General features: G+C 41.3%; 2 protein-coding genes across 2 annotated transcripts in view; one reads left to right on the top strand and one right to left on the bottom strand.

Moving 5' to 3' along the window:
- Positions 1-10,659, bottom strand: part of LOC132953924 (heterogeneous nuclear ribonucleoprotein A0) — a 36,986-nt gene extending 26,327 nt beyond the window's left edge. Inside the window, exon 1 of the mRNA XM_061026304.1 lies at positions 10,651-10,659. The gene's annotated coding sequence lies outside the window, so the exon portion shown is untranslated. The remainder of the gene's footprint in view (positions 1-10,650) is intronic.
- On the top strand, positions 12-17,011 carry LOC132954395 (uncharacterized). The gene is made up of 12 exons (XM_061026947.1): positions 12-161; positions 454-561; positions 828-1,046; positions 2,049-2,183; positions 2,290-2,590; positions 2,716-3,793; positions 8,154-8,960; positions 13,180-13,273; positions 13,540-13,758; positions 14,761-14,895; positions 15,002-15,302; positions 15,428-17,011. Exons 2-12 carry the CDS (start codon positions 477-479, stop codon positions 16,506-16,508), a joined length of 4,455 nt encoding a protein of 1,484 aa, XP_060882930.1. The 5' UTR covers positions 12-161; positions 454-476; the 3' UTR covers positions 16,509-17,011.
- The last annotated feature ends 2,575 nt before the right edge of the window (positions 17,012-19,586 follow it).

Raw genomic sequence — 19,586 nt, 5'->3', positions numbered from 1 at the left:
CCAGTTTTTCGGCTCTACGTGTAAAAACAAAACTTAGGGAAAGCAACAGGAGTTGGAGAAGTAAACCCTACACTGAGCCCTCCCTTTTTTTTGGCCAGCACTTTAAAAAGGTTTCTGACTTTGCAAGGGGAAGCACACTTCAGGACGACGAGGAGGAGAAGGTAATGTTATTTGATTTTATAATTAGCACATGTTTGAATGCACAGATTTTGCATAGTCATTGAGAATCTAACAATAATCCTCCTGAAAAACATGTTTAAGTGCAGGCTGAATCTGTCATGGTGGTATTTCCCCCTTCTAAACAATATATGTATAAATGTATATAAAGAAAACAACACCACAGTTTGACTACTCTGGCTCTTGCTTTGCATCAAAGTCATGCATCTTGACTTGTAAGTAAAGAATCTTGGGGAGCATTATTCTCACTTCCTTGTTTCTTTGTCCCTCTATCAGAGTCCTGACCCTGGTGTTTAAAAATGCTCAGACATCGAAACTTATTCAGTCTGTGGCTTCTGCTACTTCTCCATGAGTCTGGAAGGGCAGCCACATTTAAGATGTTCGGTGAGTAATCTAAAACACATTGTAATCCATGTAAACACTAAAAAGATGCTTGTTATTTCTCTTTGGTAACAAACATCTTTATGAAAATAATTCATAATTCATTCATGCTTAATTCTAATTTCTGGTGTGTAAGTGTATTTATATAACATCTCCTATTTACATATTCTAACCTGATTTATTCAAATCCGGCTGTAGCTTATCCAGATGTTTATACAACCTCGTGGCCTTGGTTGATATCTCATGCCTGTGTTTGTGTTTGCACACAGGAAGACCCTCTGAGCCGCAGGACGGTGACGTGAAGGAGGGTGATTTGCGGCTGTTTGGCTCACAGAGTGCTTCAGAGGGCCGCGTGGAAGTCTACCACGATGGGAAATGGGGAACAGTCTGTGATGACGGCTGGGACATGGCTGAGGCCCAGGTGGTGTGTCGTCAGCTCAAATTCCCCGGGGCAAAATCTGTTGTCATTGGGAAGGACTACGGACAAGGTGCCCGCCACTTCCATTTATCCCCCACCAGGGGGCAGTAAAATGACTGTACAGAGTGTGGAGTTGTGATGAAACATTACTAGCACAACAAATTCAACCACCAAAATGGGTCGCTGCACTGCAAACTCAAATCTTAGCAAGTGTATTTTTTCCCTTTTCTAATCAAAGATATCTCATAACACTTTTATTATTAAGCCACATGCATCTGACAAGTCCAGATAAACATCTTTTGTCAAGATATTAAACACACACAAAAAGGCCTGGATACATGTAATAAGTGAAAATGGTTTGCCAATGCAGCATGAACATTTCACTTAAGTGTCTTAAGTTGAGACATACTCACTTATTTATAGAGAACATTTCATTTTAAGACACCCAACATTTACAGTAGCTTGCTGCATTGACAGATGTTTTTTCTTATAAGTAATCTGGGCCTTTTTTTTGTGCTTTTTATACCATAATAATGTTCTCGTAATGACATTACATATAACTTGATTAGATCAGGTGTTGTAGTTCTCGAAATCGGTCTTGGACTCAAGACCGGTCTTAAAAAACACTTTTTGAAGGTCTCTGTCTCGTCTCGGAATCCAAATCAGTTTTACTCAGCCTTGTCTCGGTCTCAGATCGGACTCTGGATTTTAAATCAAAACCGTTCAAGACCGTCACTGACAGGCTGATTTTTATCCCTTACGACTGCAACCTTCCCGGTGTTACGGTCTAAGTGAGTGACCTGCTGCACACAAGAGGGAGATTTTTCAGTGATATTAATGGCTCTTGTACTTGTCTCAGTCTCTTTCTCGCCCTGCCTTGTTCTTGGTCTTGACTCGGTCTCGATCCCTAAATGTCTCGGTCTTGACTTGGTCTCGGAACACTCTGGTCTTGGGTATGTCTTGGTCTCGATTAATGTGGTCTTGACTATGACACAAGATTTTACTTTTTGCAGTGTGATTATTGTGTTTCTACTGACATTAGTGCATTTATTATTTTAATTTTACCTCGTAGCATCTGGACCCATTTGGCTGGATGATCTCCACTGCAAAGGCACAGAGAACTATCTGTCCACATGTTCTTTCAAAGGCTGGGGACTGACCGACTGCACCCACAAAGAGGATGTCGGAGTTATTTGTGAAACAGATGGTAAGACCTTACATGCAAAGAAGACTTTATATTGAACTATTATTGATATGTGATTCTATCAAGATAAAGAACTTACTTTGAAATAACGACTCGTTCAAATTTGTAGTGATTCCAGGCACTAATACGACCATCGATGATTCTGCACACCAGCTGGACCACAGCATCAGTTTGTCTGATGAGCTCGGCCAAATCTTTGACAGCGGGAGCGGCTGTGATTTCCTGATCTCGGTCCAGAGTGCTACTGGAAACAGAAAAGAGGATGGGACCCTGGAGATGGCTGAGACAGAAATTTGTACGCACAGAATAATCCTCTCGCAGTTTCCTTTCTTCAATGCTTCAGTTGAGAGCTCGAGTATTACAGTCAGCATCAGCCAGTCTTGCAAACCATATTTTAGTCCCCTCATCAGGTAAATATGACATCATTTAAGATTTAGTTCATATTCCTATCAAACAGGAATTACATTGAATGCGAAGTCATTGAAAAACATCTCTGAAAACTATTATAATTATTCTACGATCTGTTTTTTTAAAGGTACATTTACACCCGTAAGATCGATGTGACCTTTACCTCCGCGCAATGCATCCACTGGATGGCTTCCAGGTTTGGGATGAAGCAGCTGATGGAGGACACAGGCCGACTGTTCACTAAGATCCTCCCAGAAGACGCCTCTTTCCAAACCCAACTGTCCCTTTACGAATATGCAGAGGAGACTGGAGACTTGGTGCTCCAGGAGAACTGTATCCAGTATCTGGCCTGGAACTACCAAAGTCTGACCACATCCCCTGCTTGGAAAACCCTCTCCATTAAGCTTCTTGGAGCCATTCTATCCCGCTCAGACCTGGTGGTGCAAGATGAATACTTCCTGCTTCAGACTGTCCAGAGCTGGATCAAAGAGAAGGGCAACTCCGCCACCTCAGAAGCCCAACTTGACCTGTTGAATCGCATCCGATTCCCGATGATTCCTGCAGAGAAACTTTACGACCTGGAGCTTAACTCTTCCCTCGACAGCACCTTTACAAATATGTATCGGGATAACATGTTGAAAGCATTCCAGTTTAATGTTCTCCTCTTAAGCACACTTCAGTCCAACCCGAAGTTTAAAGAAGATGAAGATTACAAACCCAGGATCTACACCTCTGAGGCATGGAGCACATCGTTTGATCGATCAGATCCAGTCCCAACCCGTTACGCACCTAATTACAGAGATATGAGACATTATGGAAATTATTATTATTATCCCACTCCCAGTCCATACGGTAAAAGCAGCGCGTCCTTCACCACATCTGTCCACTACAGCCTGATCTTCAACGACACCAGGGTCAGCTGGCAGGCAAATGTCTTCAAGAATCAGCGTGAGTGTTCAAACCAAGGTCTGAGATGTGCGTCGTTCCCTGCAGCACGGCTGGTTATCAGTAACTACTACAACCAGAAGAGCAACAACATCCTGTTCCGTAACCGGCTCCTGCTGAAGTGCCAAGACAAGTATATCTGTCAGGTTCAGGACTTCAAGGAGGATCTGGCTTATATCAACGCGAATGGAACCCAGAATGCCTATCCGTGTCCTAAAGACGAGTACACCTACCGCTTTGTAGTGAGACCAGAGTACGTCTGACCAATAACAGGGCATGAATGAATACGTCCCACATCTGATCGATTTGTGTGTTGATAACTCAATAGATTACAATGATACTACATTATAACCCTTGTGATTCTCTTTTTCTAGCATAACAAAGCATATGATGTACACCTGCTCTGATGTTTTGATTTTGTGCTCATTTTACTGTATTTCATTACCCAAATGTGGGACAGGAGATATCCAGCGATCCAAATGAATACAGAGTACAATACCCTAACTGAACACAGGGCGTGCCATTGTAGAAATGGGTACCTTTTTTCAGGGTAGTATATATACATATCCTGGGTGTGATTTAGTTCTGTGGTTCTCAACTGGTGGATGGTGGATCCGTTTTCAGTGGGTTGTGATTTATCATTCTGGAAGTGGTGGTGGGTTCTGAGGCTAGACCAGTTGGGTATCACTGTGTTCATTTGTATGTATGTATTCTCTGCTGCTTTTATAAAAATGACAATCAATAAAAAAAATGATTTCCAGCTCTATTTCTGAGTGTTTTCATAGTTTTGTGTGTCAGTAAAGACCAAATTCAAGAACAGCCTAAGATATAAATCTTGATCTGTAGTTGACATGAGCTACATTCAATAAGTGCTCCTAGTTTTGTTAATCATCAGACTGATTTATAGATTTTTTCTTACCGTTGACATATATCTTTTCAGTTTCATCTGGGCCAATATGCAAGTTTACTCTCTCTCCTGCTGTATCTGCTGTCATGACATCAGCCTTTGCTGGTGCTGTCCAACTCAAACACAGAAAAGGTTTCATATATCACTGCTTAAAGAGGGCATATTATACCCCTTTTCAACCTTTTCAAACAGACATTATTGAAAACTTTGACCGTCATTGCAACCCTAGCATTAATGAGACTGTGGAACGCTATCGTTTCTCAACGAGACACCAAGGTTCAAGTGAAAATATTGACGGCTACATCACAGAGCTGAAGTTGCTTAACAAAACATGCAATTTTGGGACCTTAAGAGACTCACTCATTCGAGATAGGATCGTGTGTGGGCTTCACGACGCAGGGATGAGAGAGCGACTGTTGAGGGAGAAGAATCTGACGTTGGACACATGCATACAGCTTTGCAGGGCAGCAGAGTTGTCCCGGGAGAACAGTAAAGCCATCACGGGACCCAAGGTGGAGGAAGTACATGCATTACAAGGAGCAATGCACCAGAGACAAAAGCGTGAGACAATAGAATGCAAGTTTTGTGGAAAAACACATGGAAAAAGTAAACAGAAATGCCCAGCATATGGTCAGAAGTGCAAAAAATGTGGCAGAGAGAACCACTTTGCAGCCAAATGTAGAGCACACACAGAAAGAATGAAGAAATCTATACACAATGTAGCAGAATGCGGGAGTGACGAATATGAGGACATTCTTTGTGTTAAGCAGCATGCTTCTTGACAATAGCATGATAAAATTCCAGATTGACTGTGGTGCAAGTTGCAATGTGATCCCAATCGACCTGCTTAATCCTGATGTAGCCGTTATCAGCAGCCACGTTTTACAACCTCTCTTCCTGCAGGACTCAGGACTGTGGATTAACATTATTTTTACCAAGGAACAAAGGAACTGATCAATGATTTAAGGCTCCCTCTCAGACAGGCTGTGGAAGACAGGATATGATAAAACTTTTACAACACCTTGCGTAAACAAGCTAGCGGAAACAGAACACTCTGCTATCTACGAATTGACCCCAAAGACATGAACTGTGACCGAAACCAGTCTCTGCAAAGTCGTAAAATTGGCCATCTGTGGAAAATACTGCTGAAGGACTGATTAAACCACAGCTTTCAATTCTGCATCAAATGAACATTTATGTCTTTCTTCATCTAGATATTTGTAATTGTCACATCGAAAATCAAAATCTGATTTTCAGAACAGCAATAAGAGTTATATTATGTTTAATAGGAATTTGACGTGGAGCGCTATTGCCATCTAGTGTTAGAATATCCATGAATACATAACCTACATAATTATACATTTAGACGTGTTATAAAGCATACTCTTTGATATTAGCTATAGAAGGTGTTATTTAAAGACACCAACTTCTTTTCCTACTTTATTAATATGTCTTATTAAGAATGTTGACTGTATAACATGGTTTTGTTCACCTACAGGCTGGGATTAACTGAGGATGTTTTCAGATGGTGTGATTTTCATCTCAACATGAAGCTGATAGAAATGTTTGTCTAAATATATGACGTGAACCTACATCAACGTGGATCTGATAGAAATAATATCAAAATGAATGTATGGTGACGTATATATGTTTAGATTCTTATTCTTAATCTTATTGAGTAAACTCGGTTTAGTTTAAACAATTGTCCTCCGCTCAGAATGGGAGTGACTCTTCGCCCGCAGCTGATAAGAGTTCACACTGAGCACAGATCTCCAGTTTTTAGTTTTTGTTTTAGTTTGGTTGAAGTTTAGAGCTTCAGCTCTTGCTTGCTTCTCTTCGGACTTTGAATCACTTCTTTTAAGTTTGTGCCGTAGAGACTACTCTCTGCCGAACTTTCATTTTCACGCACAATTTTTGGAAACATCAATTCTTTCTGGCTCAAGCAAGGTTTTTGAACTTTCTTCTCTAAAGTATTTGCTCTTCAATTTTGAACGCCAATTCCTTAGTTTGGATTCATTGAGATGGCCATCAGGTTAATCTGAATTGGAAATCGACGTATCAAAAGACTCTTTAATATTTTTTTCCTGTTGGACCCTCTTGGAGCTTCTGAGACAACGGCTGAACCGACGTACAATCTCCATCCCAGCTGCATACTCCGACCAAGTTGTTAAGGCATCTAATCTGGCCCGTGGACCTCTCTGGGCCTGAAAAGAACCGCTTGCCAGAGACTGAAACGCGGGACCAGCCGGTGGAGTTCAATTGAACACATCTCACAGTAAGACTGCTGGTGGCAAGGGGTGTTGGAAGTCGTGAGTCGTGAGTCGTGTCTATTCAGAGCCCTCCTTTAAATCCAAATAGAATCCCAAAATTTCTTTATCAACCTTTTCTTTTTGACCATTTTCTGATCAAGTCATTCAAACAATACCGCGTCTTATCTCATTACTAAATATATAATGTCACCATACATTATAATTGCCTTATCCCGATCATAATAATCATATTCTTTATCTGTTTCATCTATAAAAAAAACAAAACAAAAAAAAAAACGAATTTCCCCTCGCGGGATCAATAAAGTATAAATTCTATTCTATACCTCATTGTTTACCCCTTTTTATATGAAATTTTACACATAAAATTCAGGACTTTGTCTGTGTGTTTTCTTGTTTAACATTTCCAGAACTTACTTCTTTCAAGATATGAAACTGACTGATTAATTAATTAACTTATACCATTAAAGTTATTTTCTTCCTTTAACAGGAAGCGGTGCCCCTTCTAAATCCGAGGTTAAATATAGATATCACATCTTAATAACTTCATTACGCTACACTGACACAAAACTGGAACCCTCAAAGTGTCATGTCCAGCTCTGTGTCTTAGGTTATGTTTTAATTTCCACTTGTATTATTTTCTGTTTTGGGTCACTAACCTCTCCTCTCATTTCAGATCCTTCACTTCCTGCCCTCCTGTGTTTCCCACCTGTGTGATTGTCTGCCCCGTCCTGATTGTTCCCAGCTGCATCTCTTTGTCTTCCCCCTCACCTTTGTATTTAGTCTGTGGCTTCCCTTCCTTCTGTGCCAGTTCGTCTTTGTCCCCTGTGAGAAGCGTACAAGCCCTTTGTTTCCTCTTGGATCACTTTTCTGGATTCTGTCTGCTTTAGAAGTAAAGACTGTTTTTTGTGAGTCATGCTTTTGAGTTCTGTGGTCCTGTTATACAAAGACTGTTTTATGAATGTACTCCAAAAGTAAACTGAAGCCACTCGGGAAATGCAAAGTAAAGATAAGGAACCCGAGAAACCAGAAGCTGTATGAGCTAGAATTCCAGGTGGTTGACACAGGGGACACTAGGCCACTACTTGGCAAAAAAGCCAGCGAGGCCATGAAACTGATAAAGGTGCAGTACGAGAATATTTTGACATTAGACAGCATTGTCACTTCAGAGAGACCCAACACTGGACAGTGGTCGCCATGATGAAGCCACTGAAAGAAGAACTGCAGGATTTGCAACGCAGGGACATCATTACTCCTGTGGAGTGCAGCACATATTGGATCAGTGGAATGGTGGTGGTACAAAAGCAGAATGTGAAACCTAGAGTATGCATTGATCCAAGACGACTAAACAAGGCGCTAAGACGCAGCCACTTTCCATTACAAACCATAGAGGATATTCTTCCAGATCTGTCGAAAGCTAAAGTTTTTACAGTTTGTGATGTCAAGAGTGGTTTCTGGCATGCCAAGCTTGAGGAGCAGTCCAGTTACCTGACCACGTTTGCAACACCTTTTGGACATTATAGATGGCTGAGGATGCCAATGGGAATAAGTACAGCTCCTGAAATCTTTCAGAGAAAGCTCACACAAGCCCTGGAAGACCTCCCTGGTCTGTACATCATTGCTGATGACGTGTTGATCACAGGTCAAGGTGAGACACAGGAAGCGGCAGAGGCTGACCATGATAAAAAACTGAGACTGTTTCTGGACAGGTGCAAACAAAAGAACATCAAACTAAATGCGGACAAGTTTAAACTGAGACAAAAGGAGGCCGCATGCATTGGACATCTCCTGACAGCGGATGGACTAAAGATAGATCCAGAAAAGGTGCGTGCCATCAAACAGATGCTAAAACCAACAGATGTAAAAGCTGTTCAAAGACTACTGGGTATGGTAAACTACCTTGCCAAGTTCTGCCCACACCTCTCTGACCAGTGTGAGGTGCTGAGACAGCTAACACACAAAGACTGTGAGTGGAACTGGACAGAACAACACGAGGAAGCTTTTCTCAAACTGAAAGAGACCATTGCAAATGCTCCTGTGCTGAAGTACTACAGCCCAGAGGAAGAACTAACGGTACAGTGCGATGCCTCAGACACAGGTTTGGGTGCAGCACTCATGCAGAAGGGCAAGCCTGTCGCATTCGCAAGCAGAGCACTCACACCAACAGAGCGAGGTTATGCTCAAATAGAGAAAGAATTTCTAGCAATGGTTTTCAGCATGGAAAAGTTCCACCAGTACACCTATGGTCGCAAAGTAACTGTACAAAGTGATCATAAACCATTAGAGATCATTGTGACAAAACCACTTCTCAGCGCACCCAAAAGACTTCAGAGAATGATGTGCACATTCAGAAGTATGATTTAGATGTGGTATATGTACCAGGAAATGAAATGCTGCTAGCAGACACCCTGAGTAGAGCTTACCTTCCTGAATGTTCATCCTATGGTTCAGTAGAAAATGAAATAGAGACTGTGAACATGGTACAACATTTACCTATTTCGGTAGACAGGCTCAGTGCAATACGCACTGCAACGAAACAGGATAAGACACTCCAGACCCTCATCACAATGATGCTGAAAGGATGGCCAAATGACAAAAAACAAATGCCATGTGAAATCAGGCCATACTTTTCATTTCAGGAGGAGCTGAGCTATCAAGGGGGTATAGTGTTTAGAGGTGAACGTGCTGTTATACCTGACACACTGAAAAGAGACATCATCCACCGTCTACACTCCACTCATCTTGGTGTTGAAGGATGCCTACGTCGGGCTAGAGAGTGTGTCTACTGGCAGGGCATGAACGATCACATCAAAACTCATGTGGCCAAGTGTGATATCTGCAGGTCAGTGGATGTCAAACGACAAAAAGAGACTCTACTCCCGCATGACATCCTGAGCAGACCATGGGCAAAGGTGGGCACAGATCTGTTTTCATTTGACAACAAGGACTATCTTATCACGGTGGATTATTATTCAAACTTTTGGGAAATAGACTATCTGTCTGATACAAAGTCTACAACAGTGATAAAGAAACTAAAAGCCCATTTTGCCTGTCAAGGCATCCCAGATATTGTCATTTCAGATAACGGACCACAATCACAGAGATTACTCAGTCGCCGCACCAGAACACTTCTTCCCACAAAACCAAGTCTTCTTAAGCCAAAAGTCACACGGGCACATCAGGACCTGAAAAACAAACAACGACGCCAATGTGCCTACTATAACAGGTCAGCCAGAGATCTAGAAACGCTTGATACAGGGGACTTAGTGAGAATACAGCCACTTAACCCCCACACTGTCTGGAGAGCAGAGACACAAAGGATACAAAGACAGATTGATGCAAGATCCTGAGGTCCAGTTGGACTCAGGTGGTGTTGTAAGGAGAAATAGGAGATCTCATTGACAAGGATACTGTTGACCCCTGTCACTCAGAGACCGATCCTCCACATATCGTGTCTGAAGGAGCCGCAGACAATGAACCTGGCAACACACCAGTCACTACTAGATCTGGTCGCACAGTTGTGAAACCACAACGCTACAAAGACTTTATGACATAGCCAAAGGAAAAAAAAAAAGGGGGAGTGAGAGAAATAAATGCACTTAAGTTTATGTTATGTTATGTTATGTTATGCTAAGTTTCTGCATTTCTTGCAATGTTATGAGATGAATGCACTAAAGTTTTAGAAATGTTGATAGGTTTGGACAAGGAAAAGTTTAAACAAATATGTGTTAGGTTCAGAAAATAAATGATAATCCGTACGATGCCTTAGTTTAGAAAACTGTTAAAACATACTTTAGATTCATGTATGTTAACTTGAAAGAGGCAACTTTACGTTACTTCAGTACCTATATTATTGTTGCCAAAGAAATTTAAACAGTTAAAAGTTGAACTGTTGAGTTGTATATGTATGATATACAGTATGTGGAAAATCCAACTGTTCAAAAGAGAAAGGATGTAACAATAGGAACTATTGCTCTGATGTAAGAAGCAACACGGACGTTTTAGGGTGTAACACGGACGGAGAGCTGCATGTGACAGCCCGGTTGAATGTACTAGTGATGGGAAAAGCAGGGCCCTTTCCGAATTGTCACAGTTCAGTAGGCAGTACGTACTATTCAGTAGGGAGTTTCAGTATACTGAACTTTCGTGGTCATTCAGTAGTCATTTTTTGGGTCCACCTCAGTATACTGAACATTTCAGTATGGATACTAACTTCCGGGTTTCATGCAGTATGGATCGGATGCGTGCTTTCAGGAAATGAATTGTATTTTACCACCCACAATGCTGTGCGAAATTAAACGTAAATCGTCACATCACGTCCGCCTCCAAATCAAAACAAACGAGCGTGGATTAATTGAATCAATTTTTAATCTAGAGTTAAAATCCCATCTGAAATCACTACTTTTAATTAACAACAGAAAATATAACAAATATGTGCATTATTATAAAACCTTTCCCCCTCTATTTAAATAATGATTTCACTATTTAAATGCGTCTTTATTTGTTTATTTTACTTTATATTCTGTATCTTACTGTCTTTCATTTGTACCTTTATGTAGCCTACTGTATGTTATTTAGTTATTTAATCTGTCTTTTATTTGATTTACGTTGTGATATTGTTTTTTGTTTACCTGACTGTATATGAGCATTACTCTTCTTGAATAAAGCTAAACAAAAAAAACAAAAAACGGGTGGATGCGGCCGGTTCGGGTAACGTAAATGACGTCACTTCCATACTGAATGAATCAGATGAAGTAGGAACAAATATCTGCCTACTGTGCGCGCCTACTGAATAGTAGGTACTAACAGTATACAGCACAGATAGTACGTACTGCCTACTGACAGATTGAGTACTTGGCAATTCGGATACAGCCCAGTTCTTTTCAGTGTACTGAATCAGTAGAATCAGTTCAGTAAAGTGATTTGTTCAAAAGATTCCTTCACAGAATCGTTCAGTACTTCTCTGCAGCTCTGTCTGTGAATCAGAATTGAATAAGCTGAAACACGGCCGAACGTCTAGTTCTGCTCGCGATCGTACTGAGAACAGCCGGTGGTGAATAATAAACCAATGAGCTGAGAATTTAGTTGGATAAAGTTACAGTTTGCAAACTGAAAGCTGCTAAAACAATCACATTTACTGTCCCCGACCGTTCTGTTCAGTACGTTCAGTACAAGAAGAGGAGTGACTCGGAGGCGGAGCTCTCGTTCTCCGTCCGTCGCACCTAGTATGTTTGTAATATATCACATGTACACTACATATATTTTTATTTCCGGAGCTTTATGTTGAAAATTAGAAGCTCAGGGGGCTCGGCTTCAGGCACACAGAAGAGAGCACACAGAAGAGAGAAGCTAGGCTGCAGACTTACGGTCTAGTCAATTTTGGAGACATGAGAGGGAGAAGTAGGGGCGGGCTTTAGTGACACAGAGCTCCCGACCGACTCCGTCCTGTTGGTTCAGTCAGTAGTATCACTGACATGAAAGGGAGAGGGATGGCGGGCTTTGAGCGACTCTTACGGTCTAGAGAGAGAGACACGAGAGGGGAGAGAGGAGAGCGCAACTGAAGTTGAGAAATGAACGACTCTTTTCAGTAAGTGATTCAGTTCAGTTCGTTCAGCCAGATGATTCGTTCGTTTTGAACGAATCGTTCACGAACTACACATCACTAGAACGTACCTGTGTGAAGAGTTTCATTAAACTTGAATACCCGGTTGGGTAGAAACAGATATTCTGTGACTTTTGAGTACATTAAGAGCAGAATATAACAACTATGTACACACCGAACACGTTCTTCTTCATCTGTTATTATTCTTCCTAAAACTCAACATTAATTGAAGGACATTTTTCTGTGCAAAAACAAATCATTCTGTTTGTAATGTTTGTGGTGGAATGGCTGAGTAAAACCTTGATTCTTATTTTTGCTGAGTCTCGATGCTTCATTCAATGGCGGCTCTCTCTCTCTACGCTAGTTCAACAACCAAAGTCCGACATTGTCCTCAAACAAGTTGCAAACACGGTTGTGCAACTTCCCAGTTTTTGGCGCTTCGTGTAAAACGAAACTTAGGGAAAGCAGGAGGAGTTGGAGAAGTGAACACCTACACTCTTTGGCCAGCACTTTAAAAAGGTTTCTGACTTTGCAAGGGGAAGCACACTTCAGGACGAGGAGAAGGTAATGCTATTTGATTTTATAATTAGCACATGTTTGAATGCACAGATTTTGCATAGTCATTGAGAATCTAACAATAATCCTCCTGAAAAACATGTTTAAGTGCAGGCTGAATCTGTCATGGTGGTATTTCCCCCTTCTAAACAATATATGTATAAATGTATATAAAGAAAACAACACCACAGTTTGACTACTCTGGCTCTTGCTTTGCATCAAAGTCATGCATCTTGACTTGTAAGTAAAGAATCTTGGGGAGCATTATTCTCACTTCCTTGTTTCTTTGTCCCTCTATCAGAGTCCTGACCCTGGTGTTTAAAAATGCTCAGACATCGAAACTTATTCAGTCTGTGGCTTCTGCTACTTCTCCATGAGTCTGGAAGGGCAGCCACATTTAAGCTGTTCGGTGAGTAATCTAAAACACATTGTAATCCATGTAAACACTAAAAAGATGTTTGTTATTTCTCTTTGGTAACAAACATCTTTATGAAAATAATTCATAATTCATTCATGCTTAATTCTAATTTCTGGTGTGTAAGTGTATTTATATAACATCTCCTATTTACATATTCTAACCTGATTTATTCAAATCCGGCTGTAGCTTATCCAGATGTTTATACAACCTCGTGGCCTTGGTTGATATCTCATGCCTGTGTTTGTGTTTGCACACAGGAAGACCCTCTGAGCCGCAGGACGGTGACGTGAAGGAGGGTGATTTGCGGCTGTTTGGCTCACAGAGTGCTTCAGAGGGCCGCGTGGAAGTCTACCACGATGGGGAATGGGGAACAGTCTGTGATGACGGCTGGGACATGGCTGAGGCCCAGGTGGTGTGTCGTCAGCTCAAATTCCCCGGGGCAAAATCTGTTGTCATTGGGAAGGACTACGGACAAGGTGCCCGCCACTTCCATTTATCCCCCACCAGGGGGCAGTAAAATGACTGTACAGAGTGTGGAGTTGTGATGAAACATTACTAGCACAACAAATTCAACCACCAAAATGGGTCGCTGCACTGCAAACTCAAATCTTAGCAAGTGTATTTTTTCCCTTTTCTAATCAAAGATATCTCATAACACTTTTATTATTAAGCCACATGCATCTGACAAGTCCAGATAAACATCTTTTGTCAAGATATTAAACACACACAAAAAGGCCTGGATACATGTAATAAGTGAAAATGGTTTGCCAATGCAGCATGAACATTTCACTTAAGTGTCTTAAGTTGAGACATACTCACTTATTTATAGAGAACATTTCATTTTAAGACACCCAACATTTACAGTAGCTTGCTGCATTGACAGATGTTTTTTCTTATAAGTAATCTGGGCCTTTTTTTTGTGCTTTTTATACCATAATAATGTTCTCGTAATGACATTACATATAACTTGATTAGATCAGGTGTTGTAGTTCTCGAAATCGGTCTTGGACTCAAAACCGGTCTTAAAAAACACTTTTTGAAGGTCTCTGTCTCGTCTCGGAATCCAAATCAGTTTTACTCAGCCTTGTCTCGGTCTCAGATCGGACTCTGGATTTTAAATCAAAACCGTTCAAGACCGTCACTGACAGGCTGATTTTTATCCCTTACGACTGCAACCTTCCCGGTGTTACGGTCTAAGTGAGTGACCTGCTGCACACAAGAGGGAGATTTTTCAGTGATATTAATGGCTCTTGTACTTGTCTCAGTCTCTTTCTCGCCCTGCCTTGTTCTTGGTCTTGACTCGGTCTCGATCCCTAAATGTCTCGGTCTTGACTTGGTCTCGGAACACTCTGGTCTTGGGTATGTCTTGGTCTCGATTAATGTGGTCTTGACTATGACACAAGATTTTACTTTTTGCAGTGTGATTATTGTGTTTCTACTGACATTAGTGCATTTATTATTTTAATTTTACCTCGTAGCATCTGGACCCATTTGGCTGGATGATCTCCACTGCAAAGGCACAGAGAACTATCTGTCCACATGTTCTTTCAAAGGCTGGGGACTGACCGACTGCACCCACAAAGAGGATGTCGGAGTTATTTGTGAAACAGATGGTAAGACCTTACATGCAAAGAAGACTTTATATTGAACTATTATTGATATGTGATTCTATCAAGATAAAGAACTTACTTTGAAATAACGACTCGTTCAAATTTGTAGTGATTCCAGGCACTAATACGACCATCGATGATTCTGCACACCAGCTGGACCACAGCATCAGTTTGTCTGATGAGCTCGGCCAAATCTTTGACAGCGGGAGCGGCTGTGATTTCCTGATCTCGGTCCAGAGTGCTACTGGAAACAGAAAAGAGGATGGGACCCTGGAGATGGCTGAGACAGAAATTTGTACGCACAGAATAATCCTCTCGCAGTTTCCTTTCTTCAATGCTTCAGTTGAGAGCATGAGTATTACAGTCAGCATCAGCCAGTCTTGCAAACCATATTTTAGTCCCCTCATCAGGTAAATATGACATCATTTAAGATTTAGTTCATATTCCTATCAAACAGGAATTACATTGAATGCGAAGTCATTGAAAAACATCTCTGAAAACTATTATAATTATTCTACGATCTGTTTTTTTAAAGGTACATTTACACCCGTAAGATCGATGTGACCTTTACCTCCGCGCAATGCATCCACTGGATGGCTTCCAGGTTTGGGATGAAGCAGCTGATGGAGGACACAGGCCGACTGTTCACTAAGATCCTCCCAGAAGACGCCTCTTTCCAAACCCAACTGTCCCTTTACGAATATGCAGAGGAGACTGGAGACTTGGTGCTCCAGGAGAACTGTATCCAGTATCTGGCCTGGAACTACCAAAGTCTGACCACATCCCCTGCTTGGAAAACCCTCTCCATTAAGCTTCTTGGAGCCATTCTATCCCGCTCAGACCTGGTGGTGCAAGATGAATACTTCCTGCTTCAGACTGTCCAGAGCTGGATCAAAGAGAAGGGCAACTCCGCCACCTCAGAAGCCCAACTTGACCTGTTGAATCGCATCCGATTCCCGATGATTCCTGCAGAGAAACTTTACGACCTGGAGCTTAACTCTTCCCTCGACAGCACCTTTACAAATATGTATCGGGATAACATGTTGAAAGCATTCCAGTTTAATGTTCTCCTCTTAAGCACACTTCAGTCCAACCCGAAGTTTAAAGAAGATGAAGATTACAAACCCAGGATCTACACCTCTGAGGCATGGAGCACATCGTTTGATCGATCAGATCCAGTCCCAACCCGTTACGCACCTAATTACAGAGATATGAGACATTATGGAAATTATTATTATTATCCCACTCCCAGTCCATACGGTAAAAGCAGCGCGTCCTTCACCACATCTGTCCACTACAGCCTGATCTTCAACGACACCAGGGTCAGCTGGCAGGCAAATGTCTTCAAGAATCAGCGTGAGTGTTCAAACCAAGGTCTGAGATGTGCGTCGTTCCCTGCAGCACGGCTGGTTATCAGTAACTACTACAACCAGGAGAGCAACAACATCCTGTTCCGTAACCGGCTCCTGCTGAAGTGCCAAGACAAGTATATCTGTCAGGTTCAGGACTTCAAGGAGGATCTGGCTTATATCAACGCGAATGGAACCCAGAATGCCTATCCGTGTCCTAAAGACGAGTACACCTACCGCTTTGTAGTGAGACCAGAGTACGTCTGACCAATAACAGGGCATGAATGAATACGTCCCACATCTGATCGATTTGTGTGTTGATAACTCAATAGATTACAATGATACTACATTATAACCCTTGTGATTCTATTTTTCTAGCATAACAAAGCATATGATGTACACCTGCTCTGATGTTTTGATTTTGTGCTCATTTTACTGTATTTCATTACCCAAATGTGGGACAGGAGATATCCAGCGATCCAAATCAATACAGAGTACAATACCCTAACTGAACACAGGGTGTGCCATTGTAGAAATGGGTACCTTTTTTCAGGGTAGTATATATACATATCCTGGGTGTGATTTAGTTCTGTGGTTCTCAACTGGTGGATGGTGGATCCGTTTTCAGTGGGTTGTGATTTATCATTCTGGAAGTGGTGGTGGGTTCTGAGGCTAGACCAGTTGGGTATCACTGTGTTCATTTGTATGTATGTATTCTCTGCTGCTTTTATAAAAATGACAATCAATAAAAAAAATGATTTCCAGCTCTATTTCTGAGTGTTTTCATAGTTTTGTGTGTCAGTAAAGACCAAATTCAAGAACAGCCTAAGATATAAATCTTGATCTGTAGTTGACATGAGCTACATTCAATAAGTGCTCCTAGTTTTGTTAATCATCAGACTGATTTATAGATTTTTTCTTACCGTTGACATATATCTTTTCAGTTTCATCTGGGCCAATATGCAAGTTTACTCTCTCTCCTGCTGTATCTGCTGTCATGACATCAGCCTTTGCTGGTGCTGTCCAACTCAAACACAGAAAAGGTTTCATATATCACTGCTTAAAGAGGGCATATTATACCCCTTTTCAACCTTTTCAAACAGTCCCCTGTGGTCTGAATGAAACATCTGTGCCGACTGGTGAAGACACGAGTTCAGCTTTGAGCTTCCATGGCAACTCGTCAGCGTGCCCCGTGGGAAAATCATGGCGAGACAAAACACGAGGGGAGGGTTTTTTTGTTTTTTTACCCGAATCCCACTGTGACATCACAAGGAGATCAATTTTGAAACGGAGCATTTTTCTCGGTGTTGTAAGACCTAATCAGACCACAAACAAAGGACTGGATGGAGGACAGTGTGCAACGACATTGATCATTTATGAAAAAAAGACGGTTGCACCAAATTAGCAATTTGCTAATTTGCATCTGTAGTTCCTAACCCAAGGTACTGATGTAGATAACCTCAACTTGATCCAAAGGCAACTGCACTTAAGGTAAAGTTCTTGAGGACGTTAAATCTCTCCTCCAAAAGACGTGTTCAGTTCTAAACATGGTGGACGGAGCTAGAATTGTAAGCCACTTTGGAGGTGTTTAAGCCTCTTCCCTGGCTAGGATGTGAACACTGTCATCTTCAAAGGAGTGTCCCTTGTCCCTCAGATGTAAGTGGACAGCAGAATCTGTCCCTGAAGCGCTGGCTCTCCTATGCTATGCTATGTGTTTGTGTGGTCTGGAGAGACTAATCAGGATTCTGCTGCCAACATCTGAAGGACAAAGGACACTCCTTTGAAGATGACAAGGTGCACATCCTGGCCAGAGAAGACCCTTGGTGTGGTATGAAAGGGGTGTTTATGAAGCCATCTATGTTAAGATGGAAAAACCATCCCTTAACAGGGGTGGTGGTCTTAGACACCATCTATCACTAACCTACAATGCTGTCTCTCAAAACAACTAAAGCCCCACTCCCACCTTGGAACATGTGACCCCAGCGACCCAAAGACGACCAGGGGTGTTCACGACTCAGCTAAAATCTCTCATGTGACCATTAGCATGCTAATGACCCTGCTAACAAGACTGATTGCTCAAACTCCATTTAATCAGCCTAAGTAATTCAATTTTGGCTGTCAGTTAAGTTTTCCACTTAAACCTGTTAAAATACAATTATCATCGGATTTCTGCCCATCAGAAGGAAGTGGACAAACTGTCTGCTTTATTTAGAATCATCAGATAAAAAATATAGAAAAACAGTTTGTTTAATAAAATGGCTTTTGATAAAGGATGATAACATTTTTCACTTCATTAGTCATGGAACTTTCCCAAGCTATTGTGTTTTTACCAGACTGCCTTCAAGTCTTCCTGCATTTTTCTTACTCAAGAGACGGTCACACTCTGACGACATGCAGGTCTACATGCCTGGGCTGGTGGGTTTAACAGCCACCTACTATAACACACATAGTGACTCATGCGTTTCCCAGAAGTGTGTCTATGTCTAACTGCAGCTAATGAAAACATCATAACACACGATTGATCATTTGTAACATGATCACTGTTTATGTAAATGTAATTATGACTCCTCCATATGCACTCGTGCTGAAGTGTTGCATAAAGTCATGACGATTTAGTTGGACCCTGTAAATTATCCGCAGGTAATCTTGTGTCACCCTCATGAAAAAAAGAAAAAGTTGAGATTTTCATCACAATGTAGACTTGTTTTGTTATGTGAGTAATATTTGGCTCCATTTTCATTGTTGTGTAATTCTACCCACCAAATATCCAGCCAATATACAAGTCATGACTTATTTTGTTTTTTTGGTTTGCATTTCCGAACAACAAATGAAGTAAGCTCATAAAGCTGCATTATCTCAAAGGGCGTACTGGAATTTCCCAATTTTCTCAAATGTACAAAGAATACAATTAAAATAATGTTTCTTGTAATAACAAAAATGTGTGACAAAACGTTTTTTTATCTTGAATGCATTACAAGAATAAGGTGTGACTTATGGAGTCATCTATATTTCCTGACAGTTAATGGAAAATTTGTATTTGTAATGTCCGGTGTTTTTGAAAGCATGGGATCTTATTGCTGCACTGGTTTCCATATTTTGATAAAACAATTCTAGCATTTAACTGGATACATGTACAAGCTTATGTTGTATTTGCTCCGGTACTAAAGATGTGTCTGGTCTCAGGAGGCAGGGCATGATGTAGAATGATGCATAAATGGCGGTGGAATAACCGAATCTGATACTATGATGACAATTTTTGCCTTTATGTCAATACTTGTACATGTAGTTCAACCAAGCAGCAACCTCAGGTGTTGAAAAATGAAGCCAATGCAGAAGTGCAAAATC

The sequence above is a fragment of the Labrus mixtus genome, chromosome 20 (genome assembly GCF_963584025.1).
Source record: "Labrus mixtus chromosome 20, fLabMix1.1, whole genome shotgun sequence".
NCBI classification, from domain to species: domain Eukaryota; kingdom Metazoa; phylum Chordata; class Actinopteri; order Labriformes; family Labridae; genus Labrus; species Labrus mixtus.
Note: the sequence above shows the minus strand (reverse complement) of the source record. Positions and strands in the feature narration are given on the sequence as shown.

Bases quoted from the DNA above. Each gene is read 5' to 3' on its own strand.
- LOC132954395 (XM_061026947.1), top strand. From the start codon at position 477: ATGCTCAGACATCGAAACTTATTCAGTCTGTGGCTTCTGCTACTTCTC. The intron at 2,184-2,289 runs GTAAGACCTTAC...TCAAATTTGTAG, and splicing joins AGTTATTTGTGAAACAGATG to TGATTCCAGGCACTAATACG. The intron at 3,794-8,153 runs TGACCAATAACA...TGTGATGTCAAG, and splicing joins TAGTGAGACCAGAGTACGTC to AGTGGTTTCTGGCATGCCAA.